Source organism: Chenopodium album, chromosome 22 (genome assembly GCF_948465745.1).
Source record: "Chenopodium album chromosome 22, dcCheAlbu1.1, whole genome shotgun sequence".
Classification (NCBI taxonomy): Eukaryota; Viridiplantae; Streptophyta; class Magnoliopsida; order Caryophyllales; family Amaranthaceae; genus Chenopodium; species Chenopodium album.
The window spans coordinates 5,478,662-5,496,476 of NC_137855.1; the positions used below are offsets into that span (position 1 = coordinate 5,478,662).

A 17,815-nucleotide genomic window follows, 5' to 3' on the forward strand; every position below is an offset into this window, starting at 1 on the left:
GTTTGATTCGTCTTTTAAAAAAAATTGTTTAATTCACTTATTTTCAGTGATTTAAGACAAAGATAGCAAGTTCAACTAAAGATTAACAAGCGTCACCCAAAGCCATTTTATCACTAATTTTTAATGAAATCTAATAAGCTAAGATGAATTTAGATGCTTGAATAATCTGAAAATCAGATGAATAAATTGTAACAAATATCAATGTAATTGCCTATGTTGGTAAAATCTCCAATTACAATCACTATTCTACAACAAATCCTTTTTATTGACAATGAATTCTCCAAAATTGTTGAGAGTGAGGGATAGCTCAAGTAATTAAATCTTCCTCTTGATTTAGGGATCTTACTTTTTAGTATCTTTTTTTCTACCTTTGTTGTTGTTGTTTTTTTTTTTTTTTTTTTTGAAACAATTTTTCTACCTAATATGAATATTAAACAATGAGGAAGTCCCGGTTTCTCAATTGAGATACCGGGTTGTGTCTCAAATGCCTTTTTGGCAATTAATTTACCATGTGTGTGGGCCCCTTTGCTGACTTGATGAGAAAGTAGCTTTTATTGTGTTAACGGTGTGACTAACGGCAAATTCTTGTTAGTAAACGTTTCATTCATTCGACACTTAGCTCTTAAAAAAAAAAAAAAAAAAAAACACTCTACTCTATTATTTACTCTAAGACCTGGTGTTTGGCGAAGGCTGACAGTCGTCTTACGGTGGGTGTTCCAGTTCGAGCTCGAGCGTGACATTTGAAGGTGTTTCCCAACAAGGAGACTATGGTGGAAGGTTTTTGCTGAAATTGTAAAATTGTACATGGTCACTTGAGTGTAGATCTATGATGGAAGGTATGTGAGAAATTTCATGTATTTGTATAATTATCTTAAATTTACAGTAATTTTAGCTATTTGATTCTTATAATTGTGTCAATTGATTAGTTGATTAGTTTTTGTTTATGAATTATGTAATTGTGTTGCAATTAAAACTTGGTTGTTGTGCAAAATGGGTTTATCCTAATAGTGCATACAAGGTGTTTGATAAAATGCTTGTTAGAAATGAAGATTTGATCATTTAGGCAGATGAACTTGTTAGGTGTTGAGCCTGATGGGTTTGAATAAGAATTTGCTTTAATGTGATGTAATAAGAATTTGCTTTAATGTGATGTAAGATTGTTTTCCTGCTATTTTAAATCTTCATCGTAGTGTGGGTTGGTAATTTATTGGCTTGGTTGCATGTATTAATAGAAGTACTTGTTGATGGCTTGGTAGAATTTTGTGATGTTGGACTGGTTCATGATTACATGTACTGCTTACAATTTTTTAGGTAATACGTTGGATACTTTTGATGCGGAAAATGAACTACCCTTTGTTTTTAGGGTTAGTCAGATTGGTGTGGCAGACGGGGGTAGTGGGGTTAATGTCTTAGGTGGTGGTATTCGAACGGATGATGATCTTGGCATTTTTGACGGTGGACTTGATGACATTGTTGTTGAGAATTCTTGTGGTAATGGTGAAGCAGTTGAGGAGCCAGCACAAAGTGTTGTCAATTACATATCTCCAATGAAGACAATTGAGACCACACATACCATAGTTGCTAGCAATAGTGTTACTGTTGTCACTCGGATTGAGCCTCCGCAAGTTGGGATGGTTTTTAAGACTTGGCAAGACGTTGAATCCTATTATAAGGATTATGCTGAGCAGCAAGGTTTTGGTGTTAGCAGGGTGCAAGGTGTGAATCATAAGTTGGACAAAACAAAGAGAATAGCAACAACTTGGAAGTGTGAGTGTTGGGGTGTTCCGGACATGAGGGCTAGGAGGGAAGCCAAAAAAAGAGCTAAGGCGATGGATGTGGCTGGAACGGGTGGAGTCATTGATGGAGTAGTTGGTGAGGATGAATTACGCCGTGGAAAGAGAACATCAAAGAAGTGTGAATGCACTGCCATGTTATATGCAAGTGTTAATGACGATGGAGAGTGGGTGGTGCGATCGGTGGAGTTGCAACATGCCAACCACAAACCCAGTCCAAGCAAATCAAACCTTGTAAAGGAGTATCGCATGAAACACTTCACTAAGTCGATCCGCAAGAAATTGTTGAACTTCTTTGAGGAGGGTGTACCTATTAGGCAAATCCATGGGTGCATGGCTACGGAGAGAAATGGTATGGAGAACATGTCGTTGACCGTGAAAGATCTTCAACATGAGGTTTACAAAGCTAGGCGCTTGAAGATGGTTGGTGGGGACGCAGTAGCAATGATGGACTACTTTGCAAAAATGCAAGCCGGAAACCAAAATTTCTTTCATGCGCAACGGTTGGATGTAGAAGGTCGCTTGAAAGATGTCTTGTGGGTTGACGCGAGGAGCCAAGCCGCGTACATAGATTTTGGGGATGTTGTTTGTTTTGATGCCACGTATTTGACAAATGAGTATGACCTCCCTTTTGTGAATTTTGTTGGTGTTAACCACCATGGCCAGTCAATTTTGCTTGGTTGTGCGTTGGTATCTCATGAAGACTCGGACACATTTACTTGGATATTCAGACAATGGTTGGCAGCTATGAATGATCGGCCACCTAAGGCCATTTTGACTGACCAAGCTGCTGCAATGCGCAAGCCGTTGGCTGAGGTGATGCCTTCCACCCGCCATCGATGGTGTATTTGGCATATAATGAGGAAGTTTCCCGAGAAACTTGGCAAATGTTCTAAGTGAGTTCCTGCTGATTTTTTTTTAATTCAAATTTAGCGTTTTATCTGAGTGTCTTGATAATTTTTTAATTGTGCATGTTTGGTTGACTAATGGAAGTATTTTTGTATCTGAAAAACAAACACATTGAGTGTTTACTGTCAATGCTGATTTTACATACTATAAGTGCATATTTTACAAACACATTGAGTGTCTACTGTAAAGTCATGATTGCTGATTTTGCATACTGTAAGTGTAAGTGCTGATTTTGTATGCTGTAAGTTCTGAAAATGTTTAAGCAGGTTCTAATGTTCTACATGTTTGGTATCAAAATATTGAGTGTCTTATGAACTGCTTGTTGATATTGTAAGTAAAATGTGAGCCATGAATTCTATGTGTAGTGCAATTACATTAGTTACAAAGGTTAGGTTATTATATCTAAAGTTTTATCTGTGACTTTGTATTTCATAGGTACAGTGAATTCAAAAACAAGCTGAAAGAGGTTATTTATGAAAGTTTTACACCAGATGAGTTTGAAAATCGCTGGTGTACGCTTATGACCACGTATAAGCTTGAATCTAATGATTGGCTTCAAGGGCTTTACAAAGAGAGACATATGTGGATACCGGCTTATATGAAGGAATATTTTTGGGCCGGCATGAAGACGACACAAAGGGTCGAGAGCATCAACAGCTTTTTTGATGGCTTTCTTACTCGTAATACCAAGTTATTTGAATTTCCAGACAAATATCGCAGGGCCATGGATAGGCGAATACGAGATGAGACCGATGCAGATGCTCGTTGTTCTAAGTACATTCGAAGGCTGATAAGCGGTTTCAAGGCAGAGAGGATCTTTCAAAAGTTGTACACGGACACTAAATTTCAAGAAGTGCAGACTGAATGCTCGAGGATGATGTATGTTTATGACAGAGGTGAGCATATGATTGCTGACAACGTCATTAAGTACATCTTGGAGGATCGTGTTTGGATAGTTCCCAATGGTAGGAGTGAAGAGATTATTACAGACCGACGAAGGTTGTACTCCATAACCTTTAACACGGAGACTAAGGCTGTTTGTTGTGATTGTCGGAGGTTTGAAACACATGGTATTTTGTGCAAACACATGATTAGAATTTTGGATCGTAACCTTGTTTTCGACATACCTGAGATGTACATTGTCAGCCGGTGGCGGAAGGATATAATGCGCAAGCACACGCGTATTAGGGTAGCGGATGTTGATCCCGAAGAATCTGCTACTGTGAAGAGGTTTAATATATTAATGGATGCATGTGAGCCACTTTTGGACGAGGCAGCTATGGTGAATGATGAAACGGTTGAGTTGGTTTTGAATGGCATTAAAAGCTTGCGTTCGGAAGTGAATACTCGCAGGCTGCAGAAGTTGGAACAAACTATTGCATTGAGTTTCCCTGAGGATGCTAATGGGTCTAATAGTGGTGCGGTTACTACCTCTTTAGTGAAAAAGCCTAGTCTACTGGTTTCTTCGGTCCCTAATGATGTCTATGAAGTATGTGTAAAAGACCCGCCACCAAAGAAGAAGGGTCGTGGTCGACCTAAAGGTTCAAGAAACAAATCATTAGCAGAGATTGGTTTCAAGAAACCTAAACAAAAGCAGGTATGTTGTACTTGGTCTTAGAAGTTATAATCGCTTGCTTTAATTTGCTGGTAATTTCATTTTTTTTTTGGGTAATTATCAGGTTGAGGAGGCTGAGGTGAATGTTGATTTGAGAGAGGAGCCACATTGTGCAAGCTTAATAATCCCAGTAAATCCCTGTACTGTTTTTATTCAGTTATATGTACAAATTTACATCAGTTCAGAATCTTAAATGTTTTGTGGTTACATTGTCTATAAACAGGCTAAGAGGAAACATGTGTGTGATCTTGATGGTCTTAGTGAAGAAGCTAGATCAATCGTTGCAGAAGAATGTCTGGATTTTGTTGAAGAGGATGACCTGCTTGTTAGGAACAGCATTGGCTATTGTTCGGGTCCTCCTGAGTCCTGATACGTTGTTGTAGGCTATTGCGCCCTGCTAAGAATTTTGACCAGTTGGTGGAGCCTTCTGTGTTGATACTGAATGCCTTTTGTGATTTTGTAATTAAGGCCTACAAGCCCAAACATATAAGAAGTATTAATTAGTCTTAATGTACTCTAATTTATAAGTTATGCTAAACAAGTATTGAAAGCCCATTCATATATTGATTAGCAATCGAATGCAGCACTAGAATTTGCGATTAATTAGTATTATTATGTATTCTAACTTGACTTGTTATGCTAAACAAGTACCTGACGCCCAAATTAGTTACGAAATCCTTTTTTTCTTTTTGTCAAATATTAGTTATGATAAGGCACCTGGGAACATGTTTATTATAAAAAATAAAATTTAAAAAAAGAAAGTACCTAGGAACATTTACTAATTATTCTTACTAAGTTTAAAAAAAATAATAATAAATTATTCTTACTACACGTTCTAGTTTACTACTGTATTAGTTATGCTAAACACCTATTAATTCGTATTATTATATAGCTAGGCTATTAGTGAAGTAGCTAGGCCATTAGTATTAATATGGAGCAAAAAAGTCAATTAAAGCCCAAAGCCCTATAATCTATTTGAAGAGTGGATCCATATTAACTGGTTTACCTTCAATTCATTCGCAAATCGCAAGTTCGCAACCCTAGACTATTAGCTCATTGACGACGGTGGACGACGGAGGACAAGCCAGTTGCTTGCTTAGTAGTCCGTACGGTCGTAGCCGATCCTAAACCCTCACTGGAAAAGCCCAAACATTGGTGAAGGTATACTCTGAATTTAGAAAGTTAGGAAGAAGCTCGGGTTTTTTTTTTTTTTTCTTTCTCTTAAGGGTAAGTAGGTCCGATTTTGTTGCGACATCTGTCATGTACAGTACTCCTCGTTAGTAAAGATGGCGCTAACAGAATTCCCTACAGTGACTTAACACTGTCTACTGTCTCAATTTCACCGTTTCAATCCAAAGTTGTGAATGGACAAACAACCCCCTACTTTTTTCACAGAAAATGGCGAAAGTGTCCTCTTGAGAAACATACAAGTTTCTCATGTTGAGAAACTTGTATTTTCTCTTAAACAATGCATAAATATTTTTGTTGAAGTACATGTAAAAAAACAAAAACCAACAAAAACAATGTTGCCAGCAAGGAACTGAGGAAGACCCAACAAAATGACGTGTCAACTGATAACTGGACTCAAGACACCGTAGCACAAGCTGTTAAAACCACTCAAATTTACGAAACCACCCCTCACCAAATCAAAACAACTAGCTTCAGCACCCAGAAACCCCTCCTCAAATGACGAAAATACCCTCACCAAACCGAATCAGCAAGATTCGGATCCATTAAAACCCGAACCAAATAGGTTCGGATCCTAAGTGAAAAGTGAAAACAGTTGATTACAGTTTTACAGGCTGTCACCAACAAGTCCCTTTTTTTCTCAGTTTCTCCGTTTTCTCTCTCTACTCTGTGTTTCTCTCTCTCTCTAAAGGAGGCTCCGTTTGGTTGATCCGAGTTTGAGGTGAAGAAACTCAGGTACTTTTGGATGATCGATCTGATTTTATCAATATTTTTATAAGATTTCTGGAAAAAATTTATGTGCAATATCTGATGTTAGGATTTCTGTAATGATTAAATTTTGATTTGTATTGTTGTAATTTGTGTTTTGTGGAATTGATGGAATTTTAATTTGATTGATTGAGTGAATGAGAGGTGGATTGAAAAATGAGACCAGTTTGAAATTAGGCGAATTGTTGTGAAATTTGAAGTGTTTTTAGTGGATTGGTAGGTGAATTGATGTGAATTTGAGTGGTAATTTTACACATTGATGAAGAATTTTGTTGTTCAAGTGAGCCAATCTTTGAGTGTTGCGTTTGAGTTTACTGGTGATGAATTACAGTCGCGAAGAAGACGATTGCGCGTGTTGTTGTGAAGGAATTTCAAGTAGGATAGTAGTCGACAATGAAACTTTTTGACTTAAGGAATGAAAGTAAGTTTATTTGATGATTAGTTTGTTTAATTGTTTCTAGAACGAAGAACAATTAAGATTGAGTAAATTATGCTAGCAGTGGAAGATTTTGGATTTAGCATTGCAGTGTACTAGTGTATGATTTTTAGGTTACTAAGAAAGTAAGAAGAGAGGAAGATTCTCGGGGACTGAAGATAAAGTGAATATCCGAGGCCTATAGTATATATCATAGGAATCTGTTGTGATTTGGTATGAGGGTGTTGTTATCATTTCTCAATTAACAGCGTGTTTTGGACTTTTGGTTGAAGTTACTTGTATCATGAACATATTTGTGTGTTGCCGCGTGTGAAGTACGAAAGTATTATTTAGATTATGTTAAATAAGATATTTCGCAATCATTGTAGTTTGTAGGTAGTAATGGTTTTGACTGAGACTTCATTGTAAGTGATGGACGTGGCAAGCTTAGTTGGCTACATGCTGATTTGTGGGACTCTTGATAAGATTTGGGTTAGAAATTTGTTAACTGTATTGATGTTTTCCTTTGTTAGTGAAAATAGTTTGGGTTATTAGGATGCAGCATGATACATGTGTATATATTTAATTGCCATCGTTGATGCCCTTCTATCTAATACCTGTGTGGACTTTAGTTAATTTTTTTTTTTTTTTTAAATCTGGTTTAAGTGTTGTGAAAGAATTAGCATTGTAGCCATTAATGTGGACTGGTGGATTCATTGGTCGTTCTTGAGATATATAGCCTCATATTCTTGTTGTTTTTTTCTTTGTAAGTTTGATAAGTGAAACTGTATGTGAACAGCTGTGAAGTTGGACGTGTATACGTTGTGGAAATGGAAAGTGCAGATGGTAGTAAGATTTCTAAGAGAACAGTTTTTGTCACTGTTGGAACCACTCTATTTGATGCTCTTGTCAAAGCAGTGGACACTCCTGAAGTCAAGCATGAATTATATGCAAAAGGGTATACACACCTCCTGATTCAAATCGGCCGTGGGTCTTACATCCCTGCCAGGGTATTTTGAATGTTGGCCTTGTTGCCACCTGAACTTGTGTGTGATGTTTTAGAGCATGGCATTATTCTTTATGGCTTTAAAATTGGTGATAACAAAAGGGAAAATGCTGCTTTAGTTGGTTACTCATTGGAACTTGTATTAATAAACTGCCTGTTGAGCATCAAACATGATTTTTATCAATAGCAAGTGAGGTGTGAAAGTGCTAACATATAATTTATGTAACTTTTAAAATAAAGTAATTGCCTGTTGCACATCATATTTGACTCCATACTGGGGTTTTGCCATTGTATGTTAGGCCTTTTATTGTAGATAACACTATTAAATGTAACCTTAAGATATCTGAGAATTCATGTGGACAAAAATAAGGATAGAATCTTGTTTTGGATCTAGCTCCGGTCTGCATTACTGCATTGCAAAATTCTAACTATATTAATTATATATGTTACAATGGCATCAGTCATACTACTGCTTGAACTCTTTACTTGATGTAGGGTCTGACTTTTGTTTTTATCTGATTCACTTGTAGTCAACTGGTGACGATGGGTCCCTAGCCATTGAATACTTCACGTTTTCGTCTAGCATTGCAGAGAGCCTTTCATCAGCTTCTCTTGTCATAAGTCATGCAGGTATCTGTACATTTAAAAAAAAAAAAAAAAAATTGGGTGCTAAATTGTTTTCTTTGATAGTCATTATATTCTAGGCCAGAAGTAGAGTATGAATTTCCTTAGCATAATTACTATTAAAACTTGAAAGGTTTTTGGTTTTCTGCAAGTATATCTAAGGAGACTCTCTACCAGTGAGGCAGTGACATGTCTGATGAGTTGGTTAGATTAGTTTCAGCTTGGGTAATTTCAGGTTCCAGTTGAGTGAATCTCAGCTCACCAATTATTAGTCTTTAGTGGATCCTTTCGGGTTTCCGGTGAAACAAATGTTGTCAAAAGCCTTATATTTTGGATTTGTTTATGGGTCATCTCATTTTTGACAAGTATAGCTTTAAGCCTAAAAAGATCCTAAAGGTCTCATGGTTCCCTGGGCAATTATTGTATCCCTTTTAATAACCTTTAGCCTTTAGGTATCTGGTGTTGGTCATAATTTTGTGAATCTTGCTATTATCCAATATCTGATCAATGTTTTTTTACTATTCCCTGCCTTATGATGGGCCAATTATGTAATTGTATTAGAGCTTAGATGATTGGGTGTGTACTTCTCCTAATGACTATTTGATAAGTTGTGTTGGGGAGAGAAAGTCAAGGTTTGGCTTCGATTTCTATTTATCTTATGATGACTGAATTATGCACCCTGCTATATTATGTTTTACTGCATTATTCACCCTGCTCACTTTGAACCTTTCTGTGGCCATGGTATCTTCGTTTGAAAAATAGTTGCTTGGTCTGCTGTTTGCTGTTGTTACTAGAGTAATTGTATCAATCAATAAACACCCACACTATGTATCTCTGTTGTAGCCACATAAATGTATGCCACATTGCTCCTAGTTGGTCTAAAATTGTAAAGAGATTGATTGTTGAATTTCTTTGAGAAAATATGTGCTGGAACATAGTAGTTTATCAAACAAAACATAATATTTTTGAGAAAGATACCTTAGCTATTATCACTGTCAAATTAACAAAAGCCACTGAGAGTTGATGTATGTTTTGTTTACCATAGCATGATCTACTAGGATACAATTTGTCCAAGCTAATGCAAGTATTACTGGTTGTCTTACAGGATCAGGCAGCATTTTTGAGACATTACGGCAGCGTAAGCCTTTAATTGTCGTGGTGAATGAGGATTTGATGGATAATCATCAAGAAGAACTGGCAGAAGAATTAGCAGAGAGGAAACACTTGTGCTGTGCACACCCTCAAACCCTTTATCAGACTATTGCAAGTATGGATTTAGATTCTCTTCTTCCATATCCTGCTGGTGATGCTAAACCGGTTGCAAAGCTTATAAACAAGTTTTTAGGTTTCCCAGAAGAACCATAAAAACGCATTAATTGATCCTCCAACAATTTAAAATTCGTCAGTGCTTAGTCAGATCAAAATCCCTTCCCTTGATTCTTTTTAGCACACGTGTATCGTTTACTTCTCATACTTCTGATGCTGATTTTTGTCAAGTAATCTAATCATAGATGATTGATGTTTTACCATTTAGTCATGACTGTCACAAGTGAAGTGAAGAATTTATCTTTGGAAATGGAAAAATGCAGCACGAATTCATCTCTGAAACACTAATGCAGAACTTCAAACAGAACTAGATGAAGCAACAAGAGCCGGCACCATATGGAATCCTACCATTGATGTTTTCATTAGAGGAAAGGTAAGTAAGCAGGAAGCTGCCCTAGCCTAACTAGTTGAACTTAGTCCAGAAATAAACATAGAAAAGCATACACCAGTTAGAGCTTATGATGGTACATTTTGTTTCTTCTTCTTTCTTTTGTTTCTTTATGGCCTCTTTTGTATCAGCTGATGCCACACCTGGACTACGGGACTTGCGTGGAGGAGACGCAGATGAACTCTTACTTCTCCTCCTCCTCCTATAACTCTGTGCTGTCATAGAACAGCTCTTATGACGTGGGGAGCTTGACCGGCTTCTTCACATGCGTAAAGCTTTTCACTTTTTAAGATGTATTCAAGGTTTCAAGTTAGCCCCATGTATGTATCAGAACTTAAAGTTTGGGATGAAAGTATAAAGATCTACACAATTTTTTTGTTTTTTGTTTTTTGGGTGGCCACTAGATTCCAACGAAATACGGAGTATTGAATTATGTCAACAATCCAGAGCTGACCACATTTTTTTTATTTTTTATATGATTCAATTCAGCTAGTGTTCATCATCTAGCCCCAATTCTTTGAACTAATTTTATTGTTTGGGTGTGATCTTCTACAAAAAAATTTATGTACTCACCAAGTCCAGATAATTCTCATCACCATCAACGTATACCTTTCTCATCTAATTTTAAGTAACTATAGAAGTGAAATTTGCTTCTATTTTTACCCCTTTTCGACTCCTTCTTAACCTATATGACCCTCCTTCCTTTACCTCCTATTTAGTACTTCGTAGATAATAAATCGTGTGTTAGTGTTTTGAGTGATATCTCAAAAAAATTATGTTTAAACAGTTAATAAAGATGTTTGTTTGAAAAATATGAAGCATAATTTAGACTATTAGATTCTATTTTTTGTAAGCAATATCGATGGACAAACCCCCGATCATTTAAGATTTTTGCTTATGCATAGGTCTTGTTTAATTTGATTTATTTCCACTTATTTCATTGAATTTTTTTTTAAAAAAAACTCAACTAAGACTCAATTAGATTTAAATTATCACAAAAATTCTAATGAAAGCTAATAAATTTAGATATGTTCGAATAAGTAAAATTCATGTAATTGAAATATAGCAATGTACCGTAAAATAATAATAACTTTAGTTGGTGAAACTTCAAGGGCTAATTGAGGCTCATATCTTGTCTATTTCATTTCAATTATAATCACTATTCTACTTTGGTTTACTTTTATCAACAACAAATTCTTAAAAATTTTATCATCCAAAAGATGATTTAGACGTGTTCTCTTCACCTTTAAAAAAAGTTTAGGTTTTAATAAGTTTAATGAGGTGTAATGAGTTCAATAAAGTTTAATAAGTTTTGATAAGTTCAAACAAGTTCACATCTAATTTTTTGACAAGACATAAATTTTTGACATCTAGTTAACTGAATTAAGCATACCATTAAGCTTTTTTTTTTTTTATTATTCTTTGAAAAAAAAAGTTTTTGTTTTATCAATAAAATAAAAATCCATCTCTTGTTTTTCAAAAATAAATAACAATGCAAAACAAAATCCAAAATTAGTAATGTAGAAAAAGTAAAAATGCATAAATATTTTGTGTTCCTAAAACAAAATGTTTCTTTTGTTGAAGTAAATGTCAATAAAATTTGAGCGTTTAGCGGATTTTTGTTTGTTTCTGGCGATTGGAGGGAATCAATCTAAATGGGTTGATTTAAAGTTTGAGCGTTTAGCGGATTTTTGTTTCTTTTGTGGTAGGATGGAGCACACTGAAAGAGAATGCCAGTACAAAGAACAACAAGAAGGGGAAGTGTCGGAGATGGTCTATCAATATGGACCTTGGCTTCGAGCAACCCCTAAGAAAAAAGTGAGAATTGATTTGGCTGAAAGAGAGAAAGAGAAAGTATGTATGGAGAAGTTGAGACACTCAGCAAAAATTAAAAAAGCTCCCACTTATAATGATCCGGATGTTATAAAACTTGGCCCTGTAGGTGCAGCAAGAAGACTAGCCTTCTCAACCCCAATAAAAAAGGTTGATGAGGTTAATTGTAGTAGTCCAAGAAGTAATTTAAGGAGGCTGAGCTAATGGCTGTCCTTGATAGCAGTGGTTCAAAATTGGTGTTAAGGGCTGTGGGAACTGCAATGTGTGAGGACAAGATGATGCTAAAGTCATGCAGCAAGTTAGAGGAGCAGAAAGAATCAGAAAAGGAAGTAACAAGGGAGGAGGCGATATAAACTTCATCTGTAAAAAATAATCATGAAGGGATGGGTAAGGAGGGCTTAAAAGAAAATATTTTGGGGAATGGAGAGGGGAAAAAAGGTGAAAATATCATAAAGGGGGAGGAAAAAGAAGGAGAGAAAAGAAAGCTCAGAAGTGTGAATATAATAAAAGGAGGGAGGGAGAGCAGGAAGGGAGGGGGTGTGCATATGTCAGGTGCTAAAAGGGGGGAGAGGGAAGAAGAAGGGGTGGATGAGAGTATCATGCTGGTGGATGGTGAGAATGATGAGGATAAGAGCAAGAAACGCAAGGTTGTTGTTACTACTGAAAACGTGGCGAGCCCCACTCCATGGGCTCTTCGTGATCAATGATGTACATCCTCTCATGGAATTGCAGGGGCTTGGGGAATACCCCTGCGGTTACAGCATTGAAAAATGTTGTTTTCCTTGAAAATCCTCAAGTAATTTTTTTATCAGAGACTAGATTGAAGAATAATGAGATGGAAAAAATAAAAACAAAACTCAAGTTCCATAACATGTTAGCAGTGAGCTGTGATAGTGATGGCAGAAAAAGAAGAGGGATTGCAATTTTATGGAAAAATTCTATTGATGTGGAAGTTAGATCTTTTTCTTTAAACCACATTGACTCTTGGGTCAAGATGTCGGGTATGGATGTTTGGAGATTCACCGGCCTGTACGGTCACCCCGAGGAGGAGAATAAGCATAAAACAGGGATTTTATTGAAGAGTCTTCGCTGTAATCAAAATATGCCATGGATTTGTGGTGGAGACTTGAACTTAATGCTTATGTCAACAGAGAAGCAAGGAGGGACTGATTTTAACATTGCTGAAGCAAACATTCTGAGAGAGGCAGTGTCTTTTTGTGACTTGGAGGATATGGGTTATATTGGGCATCCTTTCACGTGGACAAATAATAGAGGTGGTGATCGTAACTTACAGGAACGACTTGACAGGTTCTTGGCAAACAAGGAGTGGAGGGATCTTTTCTCGGGATCGTTTGTTTCTCATTTATCAAAGTGGAAGTCAGATCATATTCCCATCTTACTATGTATAAGCGAGGGAGTTGGGAAACAAAAAAAGAAAAAAAAGAGGAAAAAATACAGATTTGAGGAAATGTGATTGAGAGATGAAACTTGCGGTGATATTGTGAAGAATGCGTGGGATTGGGGTGGCGATATTTGTTCAAAAATCTCTCATACTTCCTTGAATTTGAGTGCTTGGAGCCGGAATAAATTTGGAGATTTTGTTAAAGAATTGAAGGAGTGTAGAGCTAGTATGGAGAGCTTAATGGCAGAGACCCAAACGGATGAAGTAATAGCTCAAATGTGAGCTCTGGATGACAGAATGGACGAGTTAGAAAGCAGAGAAGAACTATATTGGAGGCAAAGAAGCAGACAAGACTGGCTCAAGTATGGGGACAAAAATACAACTTTTTTCCATACGAAAGCCAATCAGAGAAAATCAAGAAATCACATCAAAGAAATACAAGATGTAGCCGGCAATAAATATTCGGAGGAGGAGCAGATTTCAGAGGCTATGGTGAGGTATTTTGATGAGCTGTTCTCTTCGAATGGGCATGTGGAGGCCGAGAATGTGATCGACAAGATTGACTCTGCTGTTTCGGAGGACCAATTTAGTGAGCTTGCTTCCCCTTTTGATGGTGAGGAAGTGCGTGAAGCGTTGTTCCAAATGCATCCTACAAAAGCCCCTGGACCCGATGGTATGTCAGCTATTTTTTTTCCAAAAATTCTGGAACGTTGTTGGTAATGATGTGATTGCAAATACATTGAACATTCTTAATAATGGAGGTGATGTTGGCTCTATTAATCAGACTCATATAGTATTAATTCCGAAAAAAAAGAGTGTGAGTCTCCTGTTGATTATAGGCCTATTAGTCTGTGCAATGTCCTGTATAAAATTGTGTCAAAAGTTTTAGCAAACAGACTTAAAAAAATTCTACCCTCTATTATTAGCGAGTCACAGAGTGGTTTTGTTCCTGGAAGATTGATTACTGATAACATTTTAGTGGCTTATGAATGTTTCCATTATTTGCGAAAGAAGAAAACTGGAAAAAAAGGCTTTCTGGGTCTAAAGCTCGATATGAGCAAAGCTTATGATAGGGTTGAATGGGTTTTTCTTGAAAAAATGATGGTGAAATTTGGATTTCCGGAGAGGTTTGTTGATAATGTTATGAAATGTGTCTCTTCGGCGTCTTTCGATGTTCTTGTTAATGGGCAGCCGTCTAGAGCTTTCAAGCCAAGTAGAGGGCTCAGGCAGGGTGACCCCCTTTCACCATTTTTGTTTATTATGTGTGCGTAGGGTCTTTCTGCTCTTCTCCGAGATGCTGAGAAGAAATGTCATTCACGGGGTAAAGATTGGGAGACATGTTGAGCCTATTACTCACCTATTTTTTTGCAGATGATAGCCTGTTATTTGTGCGTGCAAATGAGGATGAGACTGACAAAGTTATGGAGATTCTTTCGACCTATGAGTTAGCATCCGGGCAGAAATTGGATATGGAAAAATCAGAGGTGTCTTTCAGCCGTAACATTGATCGTGAGAAGAAAAACACGCTTCAGATGAAGTTATCTTTTAAGGCTGTCGATGGACATGATAAATATTTAGGCCTTCCGACTTACATTGGAAGTTCTAAAAAACAGGTTTTTCAGAGTATTCAAAATAGAGTCTGGAAAAAACTAAAGGGGTGGAAAGAGAACTACTTATCTCAGGTTGGGAGGGAGATTCTCATTAAATATGTTGCTCAAGCGATTCCCATTTATGCTGTTTCGGGGTTTTTTGAGTCCCTTGGGAGAGTTACAACACTAAGACTGGATGCTCGCTTGGATACCTGTACCTGCAAAACAACGGAGCACCGAATGGTCGGTGGTCCGCCTCCGAAGCTTAAGTTAGTCTAAGTCCGAAGAATAAGGTGCGGAATGTAAAGGGTTATCTGCTCGGATTCCGAGCTCGGGTGTACTGTTCTCTTGAGAGTGACAGTTCTAACAATGATTAGTAATCACTGAGTATATCTCACGTAAAGAGTGTCAAGATGTTTTACGCGTTGCGTATGTATGTATTACGTAACGTAACGTAACGTAACGTAACGTAACGTAGCCACAAATGAGGAGGTCATCTCCTATTTATAGGCTTCTCGAAAAACGTGCACTCTCTAGGGTTTCCTGCCCTAGGGAATACTCAAGCAGCCTTTGCAGACCTCGGGATTTGGGCCTGAAGGCCGCCAATCCCAGGTCCTTTTATCCGTCTGCCACGTGTCGTTCCCTGAGAGGTCCAAGGTGGCGCCCCTTTCAGTGACACGTGGCGGACTCTGATTGGGCCAACTGGCCTAGGGTATTTTTACCCGAATCATTTGCCCCTCACAGGTGACATGCGCTCGCCACGTGTTGCCTGTGACAGGTGTCATCATCCGACTGGTCGGATTTTGAATAGTTACTGTGGAGGGAAAATTTTAGGGTTTTTAACCCTTCAATAAATAGAAGGTTTTCACCCCCCAAATCTTTTACACCTTTGCGAATCTTTGGAGAATCTCTGACTTTTGACTTTAAGAATCTCAAAATTCCCTAAGTGTTTCTTAGTTCTCAAGCATCCGACACTCGGCCCGCTGTCCGACAGTTCTCAGCAAACCAAGCGTCTCTTCACCCTTCTTTTAAAGGTAACGCCTGTTTCTTCTTTTGTTTCTCATTTTTTCTTTGTTTTCGAAAAAATGGTTTCCCAATCGCATGCGGCACAGTATAGGATAGTGATCAGCCGGTCACCGGGGATGGCTGAATCTAGAACTTGCAGTGCCGACTGCTTGACCAGCGACTGTGCTTTGCGAACTTCTCCGAATCCGACTGGTTTCGCGTCTGTGCAGGACACGATGGCCATAACGAAAAGAACAGCAAGAAAACCCAACTCTGATGGATCTTTTTTCCCGTCGGATGGTTCGACCCTTTATTCTGACGGCTCAATGAGGGTGCCTCGAAGTGAGGTGTCGGAACACCCTGATAGCCCTTCTTATCTTCCTCCTACCCCTACTTATTATCATTCGCCCTCCTCAAGTGGTACTCCTAGTGATAGGATACTGGAGGAGGCAGATGAAACCTATGCAGCCGGGCCTTCTGAACAGGCGCCGGAGGAGAGTCTAAGGGAGGACCCTGCTGGCACCAGTCGGCAGTCCCTTAGCTCTGATGAAAGTTCTGATGACGAGTCGACCTCGTCATCTTCTTCAGATAATGCCTCTGCCTCTTCAGGGGAGGCAAGGACCAGAATAGACGCTGCCAGGGAGTCCTTGGCAGTTGAGAGGGGGGAATCCTGGGCCGAGCCGAGCGCTTCCAGGCGCTTGGAGAAAGCTCCCTATTATCATCATGTTCCGCAGAGCAGGCAGAACACCATGGCAAACGGCCTTACAAGTTTTAAGCGTAAGGTTGTTCTGGGCCATGGCTTCACTTTGTGCGTCCCTAATAAGGACGACACCATTACTTGGCCGAGTATGGCCAGCTATGCAGACCGAGCATTCGGTTGTTATGAGGCGGCCTTTCAGGCTGGCTTGCGCTTCCCTCTCCACCCGGCCGTGGAGAGGATTTTGGATGGATACCAACTTGGTATCTGGCAACTCGTACCCAATTCATGGATCAATATTTTGGGGTACGTTGCCGCCTGCGAGATGCTGGAAGTGGAGGCGAGCTTTGAAGCATTCGCCCACATGAATTATCTTAGCCGGGCGCCTGCTAGAGGTGGCGAGGGCTGGTACACCTTGACTACATGCAAGGGGTACATGATGGCTGTCGACAAAGAGAACAAGTGGAAGAACTGGAGAACTAAGTTCTACATAGTCAAAACTGCCGACCGCCGCCTGAACCAAAAGTATAACAGGTGGAATAAGGATCCACCTCTCCTAGCAGGCAGGAGTGCATTGCCAGCTCTTCCTAGACGAGCAAAGGAAGAGATCATGGAAGCGGGCTTGTTCACCGTGTCTGTGAAGACGAATGATGAGGGGGACAAGGAAGTCACCCCTCAATGCTATCTCCCTTTGTACAAATGGTTTGAGGAAGGGACGTTCTTGGCCGCTTGTGGGCTAAGTACTGAGATGCCGAGAGGTAGTCGGCCGTCTGTTTAATATGCCATATCTATTTTGCTTGTCTTCACTTGTTAAATGTGTCTTTTAACACTTGATTCTTTTTGCAGACAAAGCAATGGAGAAACTTTCGGCCTCCAGAAAGCCGGCTATATCTGCTGCCAGATACAGATCAAACGTCCTTAGGACGGAAGCCACCACTGCTAGGGTGGGAGAGCAGCAACCAGCCGGTACCCCAGGGGTGAGCTTTTGTCCTTGGCATTTTTCTGATTAATGCTTGTCCTTTGCTGAAGGTTTACTGACCTTTGCTTTGTCTTCAATGACACAGGGTACCTCCTCCAAATCCCCGTCCAAACCATCCGACCCCAAGCTCCAAAAGACTAGGGCGGGTGATGTGAGCGCATCCGGCAAAGGCGACCGGAAGCACATTGCCCATAAACCCAAGAGACCCTCAGACGCCTCTGTTGGTGAGAAGAGGTTTCTGGGGGAAAAGCCCCCATCTTCATCCGGTAAGGAGAGGC

The 17,815-nt window shown here is 38.9% G+C and overlaps 3 protein-coding genes across 7 annotated transcripts; all 3 read left to right on the forward strand.

The window, feature by feature from the left end:
- Window positions 1-643: 643 nt before the first annotated feature.
- On the forward strand, window positions 644-4,920 carry LOC145606091 (protein FAR1-RELATED SEQUENCE 6-like). 2 transcript variants are annotated; one of them, XM_081662150.1, is made up of 5 exons: window positions 644-836; window positions 1,312-2,689; window positions 3,138-4,299; window positions 4,382-4,447; window positions 4,541-4,920. In XM_081662150.1, exons 1-5 carry the CDS (start codon window positions 827-829, stop codon window positions 4,685-4,687), a joined length of 2,763 nt encoding a protein of 920 aa, XP_081518276.1. In that variant the 5' UTR covers window positions 644-826; the 3' UTR covers window positions 4,688-4,920. The 2 variants fall into 2 exon arrangements, with proteins under 2 accessions (XP_081518276.1, XP_081518277.1); XM_081662151.1 differs by having other exon boundaries at window positions 1,364-2,689.
- A 1,206-nt stretch (window positions 4,921-6,126) lies between these two features.
- On the forward strand, window positions 6,127-10,415 carry LOC145604867 (uncharacterized). Of its 4 annotated transcripts, none has more exons than XR_014104965.1 (6): window positions 6,127-6,240; window positions 7,488-7,698; window positions 8,225-8,324; window positions 9,424-9,585; window positions 9,853-10,017; window positions 10,164-10,203. XR_014104965.1 is itself a non-coding variant. In XM_081660846.1 (6 exons), exons 2-6 carry the CDS (start codon window positions 7,519-7,521, stop codon window positions 10,254-10,256), a joined length of 615 nt encoding a protein of 204 aa, XP_081516972.1. In that variant the 5' UTR covers window positions 6,127-6,240; window positions 7,488-7,518; the 3' UTR covers window positions 10,257-10,415. The 4 variants fall into 4 exon arrangements, 3 of the variants coding, with proteins under 3 accessions (XP_081516972.1, XP_081516973.1, XP_081516974.1); XM_081660846.1 differs by having other exon boundaries at window positions 9,938-10,017; window positions 10,164-10,415; XM_081660847.1 differs by having other exon boundaries at window positions 9,950-10,017; window positions 10,164-10,415.
- Window positions 10,416-12,571: 2,156 nt separating this feature from the next.
- On the forward strand, window positions 12,572-17,568 carry LOC145606284 (uncharacterized). Its single transcript, XM_081662307.1, has 5 exons — window positions 12,572-13,215; window positions 13,564-13,940; window positions 14,052-14,498; window positions 14,639-14,890; window positions 17,405-17,568. The coding sequence occupies exons 1-5, from the start codon at window positions 12,572-12,574 to the stop codon at window positions 17,566-17,568; spliced, it is 1,884 nt and encodes a 627-aa protein (XP_081518433.1).
- The last annotated feature ends 247 nt before the right edge of the window (window positions 17,569-17,815 follow it).